The 22,364-nt window shown below is 42.3% G+C and overlaps 2 protein-coding genes across 17 annotated transcripts in view; one reads left to right on the top strand and one right to left on the bottom strand.

The window, feature by feature from the left end:
• The window catches only part of ITGA2 (integrin subunit alpha 2), a 69,402-nt gene extending 63,063 nt beyond the window's left edge, over positions 1-6,339 (top strand). For both annotated transcript variants that reach the window (XM_069880496.1, XM_069880495.1), the window contains 2 exons: positions 2,383-2,499; positions 3,269-6,339. In XM_069880496.1, coding sequence (XP_069736597.1) covers positions 2,383-2,499; positions 3,269-3,358 — 207 coding nt within the window. In that variant the 3' untranslated portion in view covers positions 3,359-6,339. The remainder of the gene's footprint in view (positions 1-2,382; positions 2,500-3,268) is intronic.
• Positions 6,340-7,540: 1,201 nt separating this feature from the next.
• MOCS2 (molybdenum cofactor synthesis 2) lies at positions 7,541-18,312 on the bottom strand. Of its 15 annotated transcripts, none has more exons than XM_069880509.1 (6): positions 14,510-14,668; positions 13,891-14,123; positions 13,639-13,774; positions 12,588-12,741; positions 11,166-11,289; positions 7,541-7,573 (listed from the first exon to the last, which is right to left on the bottom strand). In XM_069880509.1, exons 3-6 carry the CDS (start codon positions 13,757-13,759, stop codon positions 7,556-7,558), a joined length of 417 nt encoding a protein of 138 aa, XP_069736610.1. In that variant the 5' UTR covers positions 13,760-13,774; positions 13,891-14,123; positions 14,510-14,668; the 3' UTR covers positions 7,541-7,555. The 15 variants fall into 15 exon arrangements, 13 of the variants coding, with proteins under 13 accessions (XP_069736610.1, XP_069736603.1, XP_069736609.1 ...); XM_069880502.1 differs by lacking the exons at positions 7,541-7,573; positions 13,891-14,123; positions 14,510-14,668 and adding exons at positions 9,954-10,063; positions 14,768-14,909; positions 18,201-18,312; XM_069880508.1 differs by lacking the exons at positions 7,541-7,573; positions 13,891-14,123; positions 14,510-14,668 and adding exons at positions 9,954-10,063; positions 14,764-14,909; positions 17,861-18,066.
• Between the last annotated feature and the right edge of the window lie 4,052 nt (positions 18,313-22,364).

The following is a 22,364-nucleotide window of genomic DNA, read 5'->3' as shown; positions in this document are numbered from 1 at the left end:
TGTAGAAAAATTACATGACTGTATTTGAAGTGTGCTGAGTGCATACTTTGTGGCGTGGTATAATTTCTGCTATGAGATGAAACTCATAGAATGCAAACATTCCAATTAATTGCACAGGCATTTTGGGTAGCTCATAAACCATGTATTACTAGGTATTTTTCCACAGTTAGTATATGATACCACCAAATTTACATCACCAGCAGTTCTGTTGGTGACTCAGGAGAACCAGAATATAAATATTAAAAAGACTTTTCTTTAAGTTAGTTGACAAATAAACAGTAATTCCTCAGCGAACCATTGAAAATCTATAGCTGGGACTTTCACAGCTCTGAGGCAGTGGCTGAACAGACCTTGAAAGTTGTCCACAGGGTCTCTAAGAAACAGTAGCTTTTGGAGAGGCTTACAGCCTGATCCTTACTCAATAGCCTCTTGCCTCATGAAAAGGCTTGGAAAATGTGCCAGCTGGTGGAGATACACTCTCCTAAGAGCTGGTACAGTTTCCTTTGACACTCCAGTGATGGGGTCAGTACCCACCACTGCATATATTTCTTGGCAGGCCAGCAGTGGTACCCAGTCTTTTTCCTTCACGCCTTCTTTGGAAATAGGACAGTGCAGAAGCAATCTGAGTTTTTCCCCGTTTATCCTGTTATTTTAGATGAAAGTGGTGTGATTCATCCAACTTAATATCTACATGAGTCATCCACATCAGAGTTAGCCTTTGTGTAAACCCTAATCTACAAAAAGAATTATTTCTGAGATGAAATTCATGTGATCTTAAAGATGATCCTGAAAATAAGTAGGTGAATTAGGCCCTAAGAGAACCTATCCTTCTCCATCTGAAGCCAAGGAACTACTTTGTAGACGTGGGACTAGATGAGGTGAATCCCAGCTGTGATGTCTTACTGGCAGTTTAGCTTTAGGAAAGACATTTGTTCTTAGGCATTGATTTACTTCTCCAACAGTGCCACTTCACTGTTAATCTAATGGAGAATGCATGTCTAGGCAAACTGTACATGCGTATGAGATTGGCTCTTTAGTTGGATGAACTGGGTTGCTGTGTTGCCAAATGTGAATTAATATTGCCTTGTGATGGTATGTGAGGAAGGTGCCTAGGTATCTTTGCGTAAAAGCTTTTAGTTTTTCCAAGTTGGAAGGGACTGCCAGCTGGAGGACAGAATGTTAACCTGCTATAATCATCATTATGGACATTTGGTTAGAAAACAAAGCCATCCTGCCTCAGTGAAATGAATACACATAGCCACACCTAGCACAACACAGGTGCCTTCCAGCAGAAATGACTTAAATCACTGAGATGTCAGTCTGGTGCAAGTTTCCCAGAAAGCTTAAGTTAAATTACACCAGACAAATGCACTGAGCAAGCAACCCTGAGAAAGTAAAGCAACATGACTTCTTTTATCATGTTTCAGGGAGGAAAATAACTCCTTCTTTCTAAATGCATGTTGTTCCAAGATTAAATTAGAAGAGTTGACAGCTCATAAATACTACAGCAATGTCTCCCTGACCAATTATGTTATACGTAGCTACCTAGTAGGCCATATCCAATCCAACTAGATAGGGTATCACCTGAAAACTGAATTCCAGACACAGTATACTCTTCTGGGAGCTCTCTGGTATTGCTTGGAGTTCAGGAAGCATAGGTGTGCTAGAAACACTCCTGTCTGACCCATACATCTTACAGCAAATTCATTCAGTTGACTCAGGAGGACACAGATTAACATAAGATCTAAGAAGCTGTTAGTGGTTTCGCGGGGAGTAGGAGAAGCAGGCAAAGGAGAACAGCAGGCAAAGGAGGCAGAGGTACCTGCCTAGCAGGAGGAGAGAAATTTCAGCAAATGTAGTGAGTGCATGATGGCATCTGGCCTACCTGATTAGTATTGCCTCCTACAGCTGCTCACCACAGATAACAGGCTTTGACCACACTCAGTTGGAAGTAGTTCTTCTCCAGCTGGCAGCAGAAGTCTGTTTTGAGCAGATGGACCGCTGTACCAAGCTATTCCCCACTTGTGTGTAAGCATGTCTGGTTTACCTAGTGATGGTGAGTCTGTGTACTAAAGGACCAACTCTGAACCTCCCCCCAGTCCTACTGGACAGGCAGAAAGCTGGCAGGAATAGACTGTTTATCTGTCGTGTACGGCCAAGTGTGATGAGGTCCCCTAACCCTTAAATGTCACTGCCATGAGCCATGGTAGTGCAACCAGGTGCTTGTGGACACCAGTCACTGGGCTGCAATTGCCTGGTGTTCCAACCATTGATCCTGGAATGTGTGCAGCCTAGCTGTTCTTGATCAGTGAGTTATTTAGTTTACAAATCCTACTTTATATGCAGTTAACATTAACCCCTAACGCACCTCTCTGCTTTCAGATACCAGTTACAATAATAAAGCTGGATGAGAAAGCTGAGATACCAATCGGTGTTGTAATTGGCAGTATATTGGCTGGACTCCTCTTACTGTTAGTATTGGTTGCTGTTTTGTGGAAAGTAAGTAGGTGTTTATATTCTTAAAAAGAAAAACAGAAAGGGATAAATACATTTGGGCTATTTTCTTTGGAATCTCTCTTCTCTGGTGCTGAACAAAACCACACATGCAGTTTGGTGGTATGAAAAATACTGCATTGGCATCGCGCCCTTGATGGAAGTGTTTAGAAGAGCTTTAAAAACCTAAGTTCTTAAATAGGTCACCATAGAAATTGGCAATGTGATGATGATAAATGAGTTTCCAAAGATTCAAAACAGGGGCTGTGGCATTTCCTTTTTTCTTTTGACACTACTTGCCTCCTTCCATAACTCCCCAGCTGGGCTCTGAACTACGATATTCCCAGTGGGCAAGGCTGGGAATTAGATGCAAGGAGAGAGAGGATATGCACAGAAGAGACAAAGAGAGACCAGAGAAGGGCGAGGGCAAAAAGTCATTAACAAAGGATACCTAGATTAAGGGAAGGGAGAAAAGTTTTTCTGTGTGCCAGAGCATTAGTGCTTAAATGGCTCCTTGGCACACCAAGGCAGCATGGGGATGTCTGTATCTTGGCAGGGAGACAACTAGCTACTCAGTACTGCTGTTCTGGCTTTTAGTTGAACTAGTTTAAGGACAAACTCCTTTCACTTCAGAGTCAGAAATTGTCTACAAATCAATTACTGTATGTGTGTGCATGCACACGTGTGTTTCTGCCATCACACTGTTCAGCTTAGCAGAGAAATGTAACCATTGATGACTGACTGCACTGTGGTGTTATTTTAATAATTCTCACAGCTCGGCTTCTTCAAGCGACAGTATGAGAAAATGACACAGGATATAGAAGATGTTGATGAAATTACAGAACTCACAAAGGACAAAGACTGAAGAAGATGAGTTATGTGGATGAAGAAAGGAGATCTGAGCCACCAACAGTAGTTGTAATCCAGTCAGTTCTTCAGCTGGAGTGCCTTAAAGCTTAGTAACATTTAAACATTTTTAATTAAAGTGTCTTTTTATAGATGAAAATATTTTACAGATTCTACTCTATTATAAGAGTAACTGCAGGACAGTTTGTTTCTTTCAAAAATGATTTATAGTGCCTTTTCTTGTAAATTGTTGCCTTTCATACAAACTTAGCCCTTAGAACTGGCAGGTCCGGAGTTTACAGTAACATATTGTGCCAGCAAACCTTCTCCTGATCCACTGCAAAGTGAAACAGAGCAATTTACTTCAGATTATTGTGGAACAGCATCAGTTCGTAATTCAGTTGACAAGTACCATATGTGTAAAGGACATTTTCTATTAAGTTCATGATGAATGTGTGGTGAATACTGCTTCCAGACTGCAAGAAGAAAAGTCATTTTCACACTGACTAGCTCCATCCTTATTGTTTTAGAGAAATAATTTGCACCAGCAAACCTTGATCTATAAAGTGGGAGCTGCATATGAAGATGTCTGTCTGGGTCCTACAGGACAACTGGATGAGCAAACTGTTTGAAAAGTTCACTGTATTTCTTGCATTAAGGTCACAACTAAATTACTGAAGTACATTGTTTTGTGGAAACATTGCTAAATGGTACGTGTAACTGCCTTCTGCATACTTTCTCTCTGAGAAGAAAATATGAATTTCATAATCACTTATAGCATGTTCTCTGCCATGTTATGGTGGGATTTCCAGTTTCATCTTGAGAAGCACTACCACCACGGTTACACTGGGCTTTACACTCACAGTCCTTCTGACATCAGTCTGGCTTTTGACATAAATAGGGAAGACAATCAAGATCTTGACTTTAATACTGTGCTGGAAGACTTTGCAGGACTAGGAGCATGAAGTGAACTAAAGGGGATAGTGACCAAGGGAGTCTGCACATTAGGAAAGGGGATAGAGATCTAAGCTCTGTAAATTGTTTACTGCACTTGTTTCTTTAGCAGCTCAGTGCCCTCCAGGAGACCAAAGTTCAGTATGACCTCCTTACCCATCACATTTTATTTGGTCCCACATATTCATGTCTTGAAAAGGTTAACTTATGTTTTAAACAGTAAAGTACTTTAGTGCTCTGGCAGGAGCTCTGAGCACAACAATTGAGTGACTTTGTGTTGGTTCTGCACTCAAGTTTATCACATGGCACTATGCTGCCTGGTTTTAATTAAAGCTCAGTCTTTTAAAGGCCCATGCTGTAAGACTGGTAGCAGTCAGGGGAACTGTCCTTTTGGCTGCCTTTCTCTTTCATGGCTGGTTGTTATGCTTATAATCAGTAGTGAGAGAAAATGTCTGTGTTGTCGTTACGTATGCTGCCATGCAAGTGAAATTGTTTCCAACTCATGGTGATTTACTTGAAGAGTAAAACATTTAAATGTGCCTGATTCAGAATAAAAAGTCACGTTTTCTTTCCCCCAAAGCTAGACTGTAATTATGCTTAGGCACTTTTCAGGTTATTTTCTGAGAGACTTAAAAAAACTAGGCTTGAGCATGTTTGAAGGTTTTATTCAGTCTTTTTTAATCACTAGTCAGTCAGGAGCCAATTACCTCTTTGGCAAAGATCAGCTTCATTTGCAGCGACAGCTGGATTGTGCTCACTGTAGTTTTATATGTGTGTTGGATTTATTTTCTATCTATGAAATGTTATGTTTTAGGGTGTTGATTTAACATTCTGAAAAACAATCCAGATTCTGATCTCAATTGTCAAACAAGATTGTTGCCATTGGCTGAGTTTGTGACCAGAACAATTATTTTAAAAGTAGAAATAAAAATATAGAAAAAGCAGCAATTGCATAAAGAATAAGCTCCTGACTTGTAATTATAAACCCTGAGGGCAAATGCTTTGAAAGTAAAGATAAAAATTTGTCTGACTTAAGTCTTGTATAAACTTGTGAGGAAGAAAACAAAACCCTACACCTGTATGTGTGGGAAGTGCCTACATAACCAGTGTCAGGCACTCCAGGCCGGAGGGGGAATTACACAACACAGCAGATGGCAACAACTTTCATTTTTGGTGCTGCTTGCAAGGGAAACTTAGGCATTCAGACAGATTTCCGTCTTCCACCTTTGGTGAGAGGCATAGGTCAATGTCTGACATCCAGCTTCTTTGGGGATTTAACAGTTTCTCAATCAGGTAGCAATGATGCAATTCACTGCTTTTCACTGGGTTTTATTTTGACCCAGACAACAGGATTTCCGCCCCCTAAGCCGGGACAATATTATTCACAAAATAAAGGGAAGGCATAGCAATGGGTAAGGTTTTTCTATCCTAACCACTTAAAGTTATTAGTTTATTTTTATTTTTCTTTTACAATTAGTACTTAAATAGCTAATTCAGTTTTTGTAATGGGTGAGTTTATTGCACTTTTAAGTTGGCGCAGCCGCAAATAATGCTGGAAATACTATGTATATTTTGTATTATGCACAAGGGATTGGTTTGGGTTTTTTAGTTTTACTTTTTCAAAACAGCACATTACAGGTGAATTAATATTCTGAAATGTTGAGCTTCAGCATGTGCTTATTTGTGCTTGCAGGAAGAGAAACCAGGAATACCTTCAAGAAAACTCAAGTTATAACCGATTCTGGTCTTGAAATCTAGCTGCTGATTTCTTGGTAGTACTAGAACCGAGTTCAAAAACAGAGTTACTTTCATATAAGTCTATGTATATATTTGGGATATAAGAGTTTGGTTGTAAACTAACTTCTGAAAGCAAGCATGTAAGCTCTATGGGAGCAGGGACTGTATCACTGTGGTGCCTACCTGAGGGCCTAATGGCATTACTACAATAAAAACAGTAATACTGCTGAACACAGATACGTTTATTTTCAAACAGCAACCTAAAGAGAAGATTTTTGTAACACTCCATAGGAACAAATTGTATGGTTTGTTTGGTGTTAAGAAACAGGCCTGAGGTACTTGCACAAACTGCTGATTTATAGTTATCAGCCTATTCTTAATTCTTTGTTCAAATACCTCCACAGGACACTTAATGGAAGAGCTTGAAGTAGAGTTTCCAGAGCTTTTCAGTGGTTCAAGAGATAGCATTGTCTGATTTCACATACCATTTTACTTTGCTAATAAATAATTTTAGCAGGTTTTTTTCTTTTTGATGGAGCAATTAAATGCATTAGTCTATAAAACTAGAAATTCCTTAAATAGATTTGGGGTAAGTGAATCAAGAGAAAAGCCAAAAATATTTGAAGATGAGAAATCTAAAGGCTTCATTTCTGAGTTGGAAACTGGCAGTCTCATAAGTGACAACCAAAGTGAGTGCCTGTATTTCCCAGTACAGCCAGCACCTGGGAAGGCTGGGAGCTGCTCCTCCAGCAAAGCCGTCTCTCAGCTGCCATCTCCTGGGTATGCTCTTTATAACAGTCCCGCCTCTCCCACTCCAGTTATTTCATGACAAGCCATCAGTTAGTAATTTCATAGTATGCATCAGGCTGCACTTCTTTTGAGAAAACAGCTGAAGAAAAGATCAAAAGCAGGAAAGGCAACTCTTAAAATTAAATAGCTCCAGTATATGGATGTTCTGCCGGACAAAGGGACTAATCAGCATACTGAAATGCTGCCAGCCACAACCAAGACAACTTTTCAGGACAAACTCTCATTCTGCAGACATGTGCTTCCACTCCACAAACACCCATGATCTGGCAGAGCCCTACAGGAATTACACAATGACCCTCTGGTCTGCAGCGTCTGTTCCTGAGAACATCTGTCTGCACCCAGAGCCACCACTACTAAGGAACACTGTGATGCAGCTGGAACTGCCATGGAGGGGTGGGATTATGTGCCCATATAGCCAAGGCAGAGAAACAGCTAAAGTCTTCCCAGAAAGTGAGGCCTCCATTGTATATTGGTCTGCAGCTGCCCATCATCACAGCCTTCACCAGAACACAAAGTAGCCCTCATCCAGCAGCCTGGTCCTTCATGTGTGCAAAACAGGACACGTGCAGCCGCATCCTTCCCTGACACACAGTCAGACACAGCTGGGTTTCATCCCCTGGCCTGGAAATTTGGAATCACTGCTGGGTCGCTCCAGACGTAGCCTTAGGCAGCTATCTTAAAACAGAGCAATTAGCTGTCTTAGGGTAACATCTCCCTAGCAGACAGTGTAGCCCTACAGAGGGAGCCAGAACACCAAGCTCAGAGTGTGGACATTATTTTCAGTGAGATACATTTTACCTCTAATTATGCACATCATCCCTCCTAGGGGCATTTCCATTTCGCTTTTAGATGCCAGCTGAAGAACCCAAAGTTACACAATACCGATACATCATTGTTCCAGAACAAAGCAATACTTGCCTCATGCACAGCCAGGGACACAAAATGACATTTCATTGTTTTGACCATAGAAGCATACACACATTGTAACACTCAGCTCTGACTCAGTACAACATCTCTTCCATTCATTGTTCCTGGTCACTGTGGGGAAGTACACAATTATTCTTTCTCTTCTTTTCTGCACCCTCCTTCCCAGCTGCATTGCTGATGGGGAAGGTGCACTTAAGGTCACACTGGAGAAATCTTCCAGGAGACTGGAGCATTAGGAGGCACTAGTGCAATGCAGGAATTGTCCCTGATCATAGGGCCACAAGTACAATTTCACTGTTCTTAACACCACTGATACAGAAAACAGAGTGCAGCACCAGTACACAAGCACTGCACAGGTTTTACTCCACTCATAAACCATCCACCACAAGGCAAGCTAGCTATGTATTTTTGTAAAATTAATACACTAATTAGTTGCATGGTAGCAGCAAACACGAGTGTGAAAAATGAACACCAAAAATGGGCAAGTTAGTTAGGGTATTTCTTTCTTTTCTAAAATCAAAAATAATTATTTGACAGAGGAAATGATCTCAGGATTCTGTACAATTCCTGGTAAAAAATTACATTCAAACAGCAGAGGGCTTCTCTACAGCCTCCAATGCAAAGGAAAATTCAACCTTGAACTTAGTCAGCTCTACATGGGTAACAGGACCCACATGGTTTCTAAGGAGCAGCCCTGTCATGCAGAGGAAGTATTTGTGATCACTTCCACTGAGGAAAGTGCATCAGTAAGTTAACAAGCAGCTAACACCAGTTTAACCATGCTTCTGCCTGAAGATGTATGTTTCACTGGGGTTTACTTAATCCAGATACAGTACCCATCACTAGGTACTAAAACTGATTCAGATCACTGTGGGAAAAGAGATTGCCTACTTTTCTTGTTTTATCTTGTGCAGCGAGCAGCTGGATTTAGATCTTTCACTGCAGACACAATAAAATGGACGGTACAGCTGACACTTAAGTATTGTGTGAAGAAGTGATGTATAAACCCAAGCAAATAATTTTACTTTTCTTTACCTCATTTCCCTTCCTTAATATCTGTCTTGTCTACACTGATAATGATGACTAGATGAAACTGCCTCTCAGCATTAGTAAAAATACCATACAAGATGGGACTTACCATCTAAATACTACCATGGCCCAGTACAATAATATAAGTATCATTTATATTTATATTAATAATATAAATCATACTCAGATGAGCAGCCCATTGACACAGACACACTATATCAGTCTTTTTCAACCAGGTTTCAAAACAGTAACAAGAAAAACTGTATTAAAATAATGAGTGTGAATATAAATGCATATAACAAAGTTCAATAGACTCACTTTCCTTTGAAAAACTAATCCATCTTGATGACTTTGAATCCTAACATGTCTGAAGTCAAACTAATAAAACCAATTAAACTTATAGTTGTCTATTTGTAATAATAGCTGGGGTTTTTTTCTGCAGCACAATACAATTATACAGCCAAAAAAGCTCCTTAAAAATTAATCATGTCTAGACATCATTATATAGTTACAGGTTTGCGTGTTATTGCTAATGCAAGTTTGTTGCTGGTGGTGTATTAGATCTAACTTTGAATCACGGTTGTCCGTATTTTTTTAACGCAGTGGACTCAGCCACACAGTAAAAATGTTTCTGAGACAGAGCTACTGGAGTAGCTGTGTTACAGTTCAGAGTTACTGGAACGTAACCACTATTAAAAGTTAATAACTCTGGGGTATAGTTTATATATTTTTCTCTGTACCAAAAAACTGTTAAAACTACTTCAAGTAGCTTTCATGTTACCAGAATGACAAAATAGCATGAAGCTTGCAAACTGATTCAATAGTCATATAAAATTAAACTACTCAGGATTTTTTTTAAGAGTAAAAAAAATAATTCAGCTGTCCTGTTGTGACCTCCCATGCAGTGAACACAGATTACCAATGTAATGGCACTAAACCAGCATATACAACAGAGGACTGAACACCTTGTAACCAGAAAAACTGACTCCGTGTTAAAATGCACAAAGAGATGATTTCAGAGAAGAGTCAAGAATACTTGAAAACCCTAATTATTACTTATTCATTCCTAATTAAATTATTCAGATTGAAATGTCTGTTACAACTGCTTAAAAACATATAGTATCTGTGTAAAAACAACTCAAAGCTATACCAGTATGTTAATAAGGAAGAATAAAACTTTATTTTTAGAAGAATACAGTTATTTTTCTGAATTTGCCCAAAAGCACTCCTTGTTTTCTTTCCAAGAATATTCGTCCTCATACATCTCCTGTAAATATAAACAAACAATTGGAAATATTGTGGGAGTCTGCTATGTAAAGCCACCCTGCTATTATTTACTGATCACAACAGAACTACATAGCACTTGGCTAATCAACAGAAAAGAAGGCAACACCTCTAGAACATGCTGACTTACATGTTGGCAGATGCTGGACCTCAGGCTCAACCCCATTAAATTTATAAAAACCCATCTATACTGAAGTCAATTCAAAAAAAGAGATCTAGAAGAAGTTATGTAAAAGCTGTAGAGCACACAGCACTCATTTCTAAAACTGTCCTTTTTATTTGTTGCCATGTTAAGGAGAGTATTTAGCTGTATACAAAATGTCAATATTAAAAAAAAAAAATTACAATACACAAAATACAATCCAGGACAGACTGGAACACCCAGTAGCAGCCCAAGCAGCAAATTTAGCAGGAGTCTGAGCCCCTGATTATTCTGAGACCACAGAACCAGTCTGCTGAAAGAGGCATCAGGAAAGTAGAGTAATGCAGAGAACATCACTGTTACCACATGCCTGGGAAAGAAGGCAGAGGTAATCCTCATTACTTTCATGCAACACTGTGGTTATGCAATAAGCCTCTTTCTAGACCCAGGCTGTTCTCTCCACACATCGTTGACCTCTGCTCATCCCTTCATTGTGTGTTGTTGCCTAATGCTTTGTGCTTTCCCAAGGCCATGGGGATGAGAGAAAAACAGAAAGACAAGAAATGTCACTTTTACTTGCAAACTGCAATACCAGCCAAAGCAAAGCTGACTCAAAGTTCTACCACAAGCCTGTGCAGAACTTGAGTTCTGCCACTCAAAAAGGAGCTCAGGAGTCCTTCACTTGGACCCCAGGATGGTATTAAAAGGAAGAGAAGCTGAATGTAACAGGAACATGAGGGACTTTCGGGTACCCTACCTGCCACAGATGGGCCTGGCTTTATTAGAGGAAACTCAATAGTGCCAGACACCGGTATCCTGTCAGGAGCAATTACTCTCCATAATCCAGTATGGGCAGTAGTTCTCTTAAGAGCAGAGGCAGCCTTTAGCCCAGCTGTCTAGGACTCTGACACAAACCTAAAATCAAATTTTTCCCCAAACATACCTTTTTCCATATTGGGACAGATGCTTTTAAGGTATTGATGCAGTACGTTACAGCTTCAAGGGATTCCGCTCTATGCGGTGAAGAGACTGCAATAATTACACTTGCTTCAGTTATTGGAACCACACTAAGGAGAAAAGAAGAACAACAGCAGCTTTAGTTAACGCTTAACATCAAGAGCACCCAAAAGTTGTGGCCATGTCACGTCACTATTCTGGCCACATGCTCTCTTGACTCATTCATACTGAGCAAGTGTCAAGCCATATCCAAAACATTATATATTTCTTAAAAAGAAAGAAAACCACTACCAAAATCACTACCAGATGTAAGAATTCAACACTTCAAAATAAATAAAACCACTAGACATAGGCTTTTTTCTTCCATTCTTTCCTTTTTTTAAATAAAGTCTATGGAATTAAGAGGGGAAAATAGCTAACTTGCAACAATGCACAGGAAACTCACTGGAAGCTGGCTTAATAATGAACAATAACAAGTTAGGAACAGCCAGTTCTTATCTGAAAGCCTAAGAAATCGTGTCAGCTTGCACAAGAATCTGTGAAAAAAAGAAATTAAGAGCTTCAAACTATGCAGATTTTGCAATAAAACTTGATTTTTGACAAATTCTGATTTCAAATCATGAGGTTTTTCCTGCTTGGTGTGTTGCTCTCCAAACTTAAGAGAAGTAGCATAAGGTTTTGTTTTGCTCCTCACAAGGGAAGTATTCCCAAAAGCTGCTTCCCAGCCCTCCCTCTGTAGTAAAATTTCTCTGGCAAACAGTTCATAGGAAAAACCTAAGCTTAAATGCTTTGAGCTGCCCACAGAAGAATCACTATCCCTGTTGACTACAGAGCAAATCTAATGAAACTACCTCACAGAGCTAACATTGAACTCACCTCCCAAGTTCCTTCTGCTAAAAAAAAAGAAAACAAGCAACAGACTCTGCAAATTCTGCTAATTTCAGTGATAAATGTGATGGACAGCAAAGACTCAAGAGTACGTCAGATACTAATATTCAATGTTTTGAACCCAACAGAAAATGCTTATTCGAGACTCAAGGAACAACTGGAGGTTCTCCAGCAAGCATGGCTAGCCATTACCATGCCCTTCCCCTCCTCATACTCCAATCTTTCAGATTCCCTATAGCTTGATTTGATTGAAATCTGATAATAAGAACCTTCTGCTGCACCTCAATGGTGCTGCCAACTTCATTTTTATAAAAAAGATAAAACAAGCCAACAACCTCCCCATCCCATCCCATCCCTGGAATGAAATCTCAATCCCTTCTTCCCAGTTTCCAACTATCACAGCGGTATCAATGATCCTGCAGGCTAAATGTGGACTCCAGCAAACACTACCAATGCACACATTTCTGAAAAGATGGTTTCTGAAACTTAGCTCCGCAACAAGACATACCCAGTGACATACCCAAGTCTATGATGCACTGCAATATGTTTGACTGATGGCCACTTCTGTCTAACATCTCTGCAGATTTTCTTTATTTCAGTCTCTGCCATTGAAGTATATGCTTCATATTCTAAATGAATCACTTTTTTCCCTTCAAAATTATTTCTTGTAGTACCTAAACACAAATGATTTATCAACCAAAAGCACCAAGTAAAATTATATTATATTATATTATATACTTATTATATCCCATACTTATTATATTCCATACTTATTATATAAGAAGATATTACATGTAAATACTGAGTAAACTCCAGGATCTCCTGCTATGGTCAAGGTCAGCACTGCACAAATATAAATGACCTCTCCTAATCATGACTGCGTAGAAATTCTTTGAACAAGAGAAATCTTCAATACACTACGAAGAATTTAGTTTACACAATTGTACAAGTTGTCTGCAGTCCGTAATGCCTAACACTGGGACACCTGTGGTAACTGCAGATGTCCTATTATTGCACTTGCCCATGCAATGATTAAGTGCTCAGTCAGCACTTAGGAGCCCAGTTGCACTAAGGTTTTAAGCACAAAAGGTTTCAAGCTCTGCACTGCCTACACTAAGCAACAGAACAGAGCTATAACCCTTGACCTTCACCAGCTCATGCAGAAAATAGTACTTTACTTTCAATCAAAATCTGAGTTGCAGGAGCTTTCATACAGGTGCGGACCTATGGTTTGCACATCCACAACTTCACACCTCCCACTTTGAACAACCTGTGTTGGGAGTATGCGAGAACAGCTCCCAAGCAGTCCTGCATGCCAGAGCTGCTGTTCTGTTCTGCCCTAGGATAGCCACAACAGCAGGGAAGCTTCTCGCCATTTTGTCCCAGAGCAACTCTTCAAGAGCTGCCACGGACTTGTTCTAAATAATTCAGAACATGTTTTCTGAACATTCTGGATTCAGTCCAGGAATTTATTTATTTGAGAAGCATGGGTTTGCAGTGTGGACAACGTAGGTTCCATTTATTAGGCTATTAACACACAAAGAAGTACAGTTCAGAAATACTAAACTCACCAATGAACAGAGACACTGCACCACAGTATGGTGAATTGACGAGCTCTGACACTTCAGCTACAGAAAGCTTTTCAGACTTGAGCTTGATAAAATCTTTTGGCACATCTTCGCTTTCATCCATAGCTCACTAGAAAAGCTGAAAATAAACAGACTCTGCTGTTGTTTTTGGCAATGCTAGCATTGGCCAACAGCTTTTTATCCAGTGCTGATGCCTCAATTTATGCAGGAAACATGCACAATCTACTTCCTCGCCCCAAGAGACCAGTCTCCATGGTAAATTCACTTCTCAGCAGACTTGCTCAGAGAATATTAAAGGCAAACATCAAGAAAGGACCTGTTTTTTAATGCATGCAGGTTCCTTCTTGGTAGGAAGGTCTGGTCCTGTAGGACGAAACTAGAACAAGTCTGAGCCCCCAGTTCAACAGTACAATCAACCAGCATGGACTGCTGTGGCAAGACTGTCAGCCGCTCCTCCCCGTCTTACCCTGAAATCAAATACAGTTTAAAACAGATTTCTGATAAACACGGAGTAGAGTTCTTATCACGCTACCAGTTACAACAGATAGAAACCAGTCATCAGTTCAACCAAGACTGAGGAGGAAAAGGAATATTTTAAGCAGCAGCAATGGAAGAAGCTACAGTAAATACACAGACTGGCACAAAAAAAACCAAAAAAAACCAAAAAGCACACATACAAAAAAGGTATTTTTAAGCATCAGTCATTCCTTTTCTGTATCATCTTTTCAGTTATAAAGTGGCAGGATGTTTTTCATAATTATCTTTTTTAGGCAAGCTGGGTATCTATTGGTAGCCAGAAACAACAATGAAAGAATAACAAGACCTAAAGCCCAAATTGAAAACAATGCCTGACCTCTCTGGCAATTTTCTTCCATTTACTGCAGACGTGCTAATCACTTATTGGTGCACCAGCCTATAGTTTCTGGTTGTCTCCAGCAGGAAATGCAAGTTACACCACTCTTTCAAAAGAGTACAGGAGTGGAGAAATAGAATTGCAATCACATCTCTGGACCTAAACAGAAAAACAATGAACATTATACAGAATCCATGAGATATACTAGCACAGTATGACACTCCATAGGAAATGAAGCAAGAAGGGATACCTACCTACCGAACCTGGGCAGATTCAGCCTCCACTAATTGGTGGGATGATGGCAACCTCGTCTCCAGGCTGCAAGACCAGAAGCTGATCTCCAAGAAGCACGTACTCCTGCCGAACAGCGAAAACCACTTGATCCCGTATGACAGCAAGCCTGAGGGGGATTGGCAGGAGCACAAATAAGTTTCTAAACAGTGTTTGCATTTAACCATGAGATAACATTAAAGAACAAATTGGCATACAGTCTAGGGCAGCTGAGGTAAATACTACTGAGACTTACACAATTCTGCTTCCAATACACTTTTAAAACTGCAGCAAACACCCATCTCCTAATCTTGGATTTTCTTGTGGCAGCTAAGGAGAAACTAACTCAGTATAATTTTCAGAAGTCACAAATTGGATTTGTTGTAGGCTTACAGCAGAATGAACCAATGTATACTAGACCCACTTCAGCAGCTTCTAACGAAGAAGTAGGTAATTCAAAAAGTAGCAACCATGCAATTTGGGATTAGAAGGAAACGTTCCACTCAGTCAGTCTGGTTGGACTGAAGTAAGCAAGAAGCACTGTGGGATGCTGTTTGAGAGATCTCATGAAGACTCAGTGGTCAGAGCTGCTCTTGTTGTATAACCTGACCACTTAATGAGGCTTTGGGTCTTTCTTACTTAAAGGTTTGAAATTTGGTACTGATAAGGAGTGGTAACAGAACTAGGAGGGCAGATACTGTGTGTTTTCTGGCAGATCATCTACGTATTTTTTATTCCTCATCTATGAGACGCTGCTGTGAGAGTCCACAACTCTGTATATCATGAGGCAAGGAGGTGCTTACATGACGAAGTGCAATCATACAGTGAGCATGGGGGCAACACCAGTAAGGCACCAGAAAAAGAAGGCCAACATTTTACTTTAGAAGGTGCAGGTGTGATACCTGTTATTGTTTCAGACTACAAAATCTGGCACAGACAGGGCAGAGCTGTACTGCCTAGAAACAAGTAGGCATGCCGAAAGGGTACAAGTAAAAATCGTCTTATTTCCTACTAGCCAGATAGACAAAAGTAGGCAAGGCACAGGCTGAGCAAAACACAGCAGAGCTGACTCAGAAAGCAGACTGAAGGGATGGACTACATGAAAGTCAAGCAAGCCACTGAGGAACTGAGCACAAGTAGGGACATGAAGTGCCCATTAGAAGGATGGGCTCTAATTAAAGTCACTCGCAAGTTAATTCATAGGGGGAAAATGGGTTGAACAGAAAAGGACTGTCAAGTAAGCTCAAGCTGCAGTTAGATTAATTAGCAATATGAACAGAAGTCTGTGGTCAATACCCTATATTTTTCCAGAGTTTCCCCAGAAAATATAGGAACATAAGTGTTTTTCAAGAAGGCCGCTGCTAACTAACATGCAAAATGTACTGCTCCAAGTCATCATTCATAAAAGAACAAAGCTGACAAACTAGCAAACCAACCAAAGATGCTGCTCCTGCCTCTGACACCATGTAATAGGCTGCAAAGTACAATACACTCGCTCCCTACTGCCTCCTCCCTCGAAACACACTCAGCCACAGTTCTCTGTGATGAAAAGGCCCCTGGTCTAACATTTGGTTAGAGCTTCTCATTTGGGAACAGATGCCATTGCTAAACAGTGAATTGCTTCCATAGCCTTTGAGAACAGATCTAATAAGAAAGAGTAGTGCCTAAAGGAATACTTCAGCACCTCAGTCGAAAGTTATAGAAATTCGGTGCATTCAGCACTAAATCATGATGATCTCAACCTCTGTTACACCATACTTGTTTTTCACTTCTTATCCTAAAATGGTGCTGCAAATTTCTCTGTCAGACTCATTCTTGACAGAACTGAGCATCTTCCCTCAGCGTTAACCTAATGAGGGATTTCTGCTGACACCCCCAACAAGCACCAGTGTTGCAGGGGTCCTTACAGCACACACCTAGCACTCCCTCAGGGGAATACTCGCTATAAAATGCAACCAACAGTGGTTTGGATTTCTTCAACACAGAGGAAGTTTAAAGTGGCTAAGCCTGTATCCAATGCAAGGGCTGAGCGGCTGGAAGCCTGCAGCAGGGCTTAAATTCCCTTCCTGATCTGCCTTCTAGAATGTGCCATAAGCTCAGCCCAACATCTAACAGTACAGTTAAAGATAAGAGATTGAAAACACCTGCACATTATTGTCAATTTCTTCTTTATTGCCCCAGCTGTGCTTGACCTGTCCTTGTGATACCTCGCCTTCTCTTCAGCCTAATAATCACCTCAGGTGTTTCCATGTAGAATAGAGTTACTACACTGCGGCCCACCCTGGGGCATGGGCCACAAGTCTTAAACTGCCCCTCAGGCCAAACTTTGGGGTATATTTATTGGGACTTAGTCTTTCCTTGCATATACACAAGGCTACAGGATCTGCAACCAGCCAAACCACAAAGCACTCACCACAGGTTACAAGATCGTGTCACTGGTTTTATGGTATTGATATAAGAAACAGTTACTTTTACAAAATGTGGAATATCTTTGATTTTAGCTAAAGCAGAGTTATGTTTCATCTAAGTAACTGTAGTGTTTGAAAGCCAGAGAGCATGTCCCTCTGATTGAATATTTCCTTTAAAACAGTGTTTTCCAGATACTGCTTATTTTTTAAAGATCATAATGTCTTGTGTGAACTATGATCTGTGCTGAACAGATGTCTCTTCTTCCGTGATGACCTCTGTTTACAGTGTTTCCTTATCTCAAATACAGGGTCAGACAGAGCTGGAACCAGCTCCAAATTAGCAGAAGATCTGACTGTTGTGAAGTTCACAACAAGATTAAAATTAGTCCTTAAAAAGTAACAGAATACGCGAAAGATTTCAGGGAAAACTTTAACATATGTATGCGAGTGGGAAACATATTCTGTCCCGAGCTCTTGTCTCGCTGCACATGATTATTGGAGATCGCTCCCTCGTGTTGCCAAGGGCTGAAAAAAGGCGCTTTCTTTCTAAACCTCCAAAACTTAAAGAGTTCCTTTGACAGCATTTTCGGTACCAGCATTAAAGGTACCGACATGCGTTTGTGCTCGACTCCAGACGCCTCACTTCGGCTTGCAAAGCCTCCCGCCCCGGTACCTGGGGTGGACGCTGACGATCTCCTCCCAGAGCTGCAGCGCCGTGACCTCCCGCGGCACCCGGAGGGTCTCTCGGCGCAGCCCCGCCAGCTCGGCGCTGCGGGCGAAGTACAGCACCGACACCTGCGGGGGACAGAGCCGCTCACCGCCCCGCAAACGACACAACAGCCGAGCGAAAACGGACCGGCGCCCCGGCTGAGGGCAGAGCAAGGGACGGGGAGTCCGCGCCGATCGGTGTCCCCCCCCCCACCCCCACCTTCCCGGCGCCTCCGCCCGCCGAGGAGCGGCGCTCAGCGCGCCCCACCGCCCCCGCCTCGCCCTGGCCGGGCCGCCGCACCTACCTGGCAGCTCATGGAGCCGCGGACCCCGGGCGGGCACCGCTCCGCGCCCGCTCCCGGCGGCGCCTGCGCCCGGGCCGCCCGCACCGCCCCCTGCGGCCTGTGCTGCCGGCGCCTCGCCCGCCCTCCGACCGCACGGGCCGCGCGGCCCAGCTCCCTCCGCGCTGCCAGCCGGCCCTGCGGCCCTGCGGCCCTGCTCCCTCCGGCTACTGGCTCATACAGTCATAGAATCACCAAGTTGGAAAGGACCTCTTGGATCACAGAGTCCACCCATTCCTATCAACCACTAAGCCACATCCTTGAGCACCTCACCTACTCATCTTTTAAACACCTCCAGGGATGAGGACTCAACCACCTCCTGGGCAGCCTCTGCCAGTGCCCAATGACCCTTTCCATGAAAAATTTCTTTCTGGTGTCCAGCCTGAACATCCCCTGGTGGAGCTTGAGGCCATTTCCCCTTGTCCTGTCCCCTGTCACTTGGGAGAAGAGGCCAGCACCCTCCTCTCTACAACCTCCTTTCAGGTAGTTGTAGAGAGCAATGAGGTCTCCCCTCAGCCTCCTCTTCTCCAGGCTAAACAACCCTGGCTCTCTCAGCCGCTCCTCATAAGGCCTGTTCTCCAGCCCCTTCACCAGCTTTGTTGTTCTTCTCTGGTCTCGCTCCAGAGCCTCAACATCCTTCTTGTGGTGAGGGGCCCAGAATTGAACACAGTACTCGAGGAGCGGTCTCACCAGTGCCGAGTACAGGGCAAGAATCACTGCCCTGGTCCTGCTGGCCACGCCGTTTCTGATACAAGAGAAGATGCCATTGGCCTTCTCAGCCACGCAGTGCAGCTCCACTCCGAGGTCCTTGTCCCAGCACGGGTGGATAATGGGAGGTGGGAAATGACCCTTGGAGGATGATGGGGGAGCAGAGGGTGAGAGGCTGTGGCTTTTTCCCACGAGCACAGCCTGGGGTTTTGCTGCCAGCACATTAAAAGCCAGGTTTGCCTGTGGGCTCTGTCTCCGGAGCGTAGGGGTGTTGCAGATGACTGCGAACATCACGCATCCCTCACCTTGCACACTTGGTGCGGTAGCAGGGACACGCAGCATGTAAGGGTCAAAGGTGCCTCAGGCTGGTGCGGGATTTCTGCGGCAGGGCCTGTTTCAGCGTGCGGCATGCTGTGTATTCCTGCAGACAGCTGTACGCCCTCTGTGATTGCCTGCGTGGAGAGGTAGCATGGTGGGACAACGATGGGCAGGATGGGAGACCAGCATAGGGTAGAGGCTGCGGCAAAACAGCCACTCTTCATTCACAGGGCACAACTGTGACCCAAAGCTGTGTCCTCCTGGCCAGCCAGGGCTATGCCTGTGCTGTGTGCCTGACATCCTTGTCCCCTGTCAAGAATAAAGGAGCTGTCCTTCTGTCACGTGAACCAGGGGAACTCTGCAGTCATTATCAGCAACACAGTTTCTGGTTGGTAGCTGTGATTCAGACAGGTGGCCTGATGGAAGACATCCATCCTAGCTGGATACAACACTGTCAGCCAGCGAAAAATGTCTTCAAATAAAGATGACTATCCAGTCATTTCAAAAGAAGGCTGAGGAAGGAAACAGACCTTTCTGTGTAATAGAAATTGCCTCTGAGGTGCAAAGACAAAGAAAGTAAAAGTGATAAAGTTTTTTTAAAAAAATGTGCAATAGAAATACAATTATTTCCATGAAGCATGCATTTTGTACCAGTTACCCAGTACACCATGTCATAATCCTCTGTTGCAAGGAACAATTAAGTTTTTTTTTTAAAACTGTATTCTTTTGTTTGTCAATGATTAACTGCTGTTACACATTGAACTCTTCTTAGGACAGCATGTTTAGTGAAGGAAACAATTGCTGTCTTTTTTCTCTGGGCTGTGTAGTTTTAAGTCTATACATCTTAAATGAAATAGATCACTTTGACAAGGTGTGTATGACCCAGCCAGTAGCTAGCAAGTGGCTGGAACATTTTTCCCATGCAAAAGTTGTGCCACAGATGTCTGTCTCTAGAGTGAACGAGGTGAGTGCTGTGCTCAGCTGGAGCTAAAAATTAGCCTCTCAGCCCAGAAAACAATGAGTTTTGACAGATTTATCTGTACATATAAGGTTGAATTTAGACATAGGTCTACTGTGGAAGAAGGAGAGAGGAGTCATGAGCAGTGAATTTCTGGATTTTATTTGAGCTCCAACTAATGACTAGGCCAGTTCTTGAGTATTTTAAAAAGGACAGATCAGTCTTCAGCTCTGTGTTGCATGACTATTAAAGGCAGAATTTTTGCCTAGAAAGCTCAGGAGTAGAGTAGGATTTGTGACTTTGATAATCTATTAGCTATGTTCTAGAAATGATAAAAAGAAGTTATAAGTTCTTAAACAAAAGCAGGAATTAAGGTGAGATATAATATGAATATCTAACCCAAAATGCTCCCTAAAATACCTCTTCATTCTGGATGTCTTTTCTTCCAGGAGCACCAGTCTCAGCAAGAGGTATGACTACTACTCTGCTTGGTTTGCAAGAGTGAGTTTTATTCAGATTGTTTTTTGTTTGTTTGTCTAGCTTGGTATTGCCAGCGGGGAAGGAGAAGGGGAAGTAAAGGTACCGACATAAGATGAAATGAGATGTTTCTGTAGTTCAGGAGGACATGTGTTAGCTCTGTAGAAACTGGGATTTCAAAACCATCCCTCCTCTGATTTCTGTAGGCTAGCTCCACGTGATTTTCCGTTCAAGTATTTTCTGGTTTGGATCCAGCAGTTTTTGGTTTGGAGTGTAATTGTGAGTAGCTGCAATGTGTAACACCTAGTTCTTAGAGTTATTTATAGAATCTTATATTTTGAATTGAATCATGCCCTAAGCTATGGGGCCTTTGGTTTAGCCAACAGGTGTGTATACATCCTCCCATACCAATATGTATAGTAGCATCTCAAAATGTATTTCTTTTGGATGAAGCCTTCCAAAGCATACATTTCCTGTTCTGCTTTCCATTCTTTCTTTGTTTTAACAATGTTTAATATCAAAGAAGTGCACATCTTACTGTATGGAATTCCTATACACCACCCAAATAGACTATAGCTTAAGAGAAATTCAATCCTAATAATGCTAAGGAGAGGCAAGTGATGAGGAGCTGTTATTCCTAATAATTTATTTCTTACCATCAGCAAACTTTGAACTTAGAATCATAGAATGTTTTGGATTGGAAGGGACCTTAAAGATCATCCAGTTCCAACCCCCCTGCCATGGGCAGGGACACCTTCCTGAGGTTATTGAAAGCCTCGTGCAGCCTGGTCTTGAACACCTTCAGGGATGGGGCACCTGCAACTTCTATTGGCAACATGTTCTGGTGCCTCACCATGCTCACTGTAAAAAATTTCTCCGTAATGTCTAATCTAAATCTTCCCTCTTTCATCTTAAAACGAGTACTCCTTATCCTGTTACTGTACTCCTTGATGAAGAGCCCTTCCCCAACTTTCCTATACACCCTCTAAGTACAGGATGACTGCTACAAGTTTTCTTTCCCTGGAGTCGTCTCTTTTCTAGGCTAAACAAGCCTGGCTCTCTCATCCTGTGCTCCTATGGGACCTGCTCCAGTCCTCTGATCCTTTTTGCGGCCTTCCTCTGCACTTGCTCTAACAGATCCCTATCCTTCCTGAGCTGAGGACTCCAGAGCTGAACACAGTACTCCAGGTGAGGCCTCACTAGAGTAGAGTAGAGTAGAGTAGAGTAGAGTAGAGTAGAGTAGAGTAGAGTAGAGTAGAGTAGAGGGGAAGAATCACCTCCATTGACCTGCTGGTGACAAAGATGTTAAACAACACTGATCCCAATACTGATGCCTGTGGAGTGTCACTTGTCACCAGTCTCCATTTGGACACTGAGAAGTTGACCATAGCTCTCTGAGTGTGACCACCCCGACAATTCCTTATCCATGTAGTGGTCCATGTCTTTCCAACTGAGACAAGGATGCCATGCAGCACAGCGTCTAATACTGTGCACAAGTCCAGGTAGATGATGTCAGTTACTCTTTTCTTATCCAGCAACGCTGTAGCCCCATCATAGAAGGCCACCAAATTAGTCAGGCATGATTTTCCCTTATTGAAGCCATGCTGGCTGTCACCAATGACCTGCTTATTTTCCATGTGCCTCAGCAGAGTTTCCAGGAGGATCTG

This window comes from Phaenicophaeus curvirostris, chromosome Z, assembly GCF_032191515.1.
Source record: "Phaenicophaeus curvirostris isolate KB17595 chromosome Z, BPBGC_Pcur_1.0, whole genome shotgun sequence".
In the NCBI taxonomy this organism is placed as follows: Eukaryota; Metazoa; Chordata; class Aves; order Cuculiformes; family Cuculidae; genus Phaenicophaeus; species Phaenicophaeus curvirostris.
Note: the sequence above shows the minus strand (reverse complement) of the source record. Positions and strands in the feature narration are given on the sequence as shown.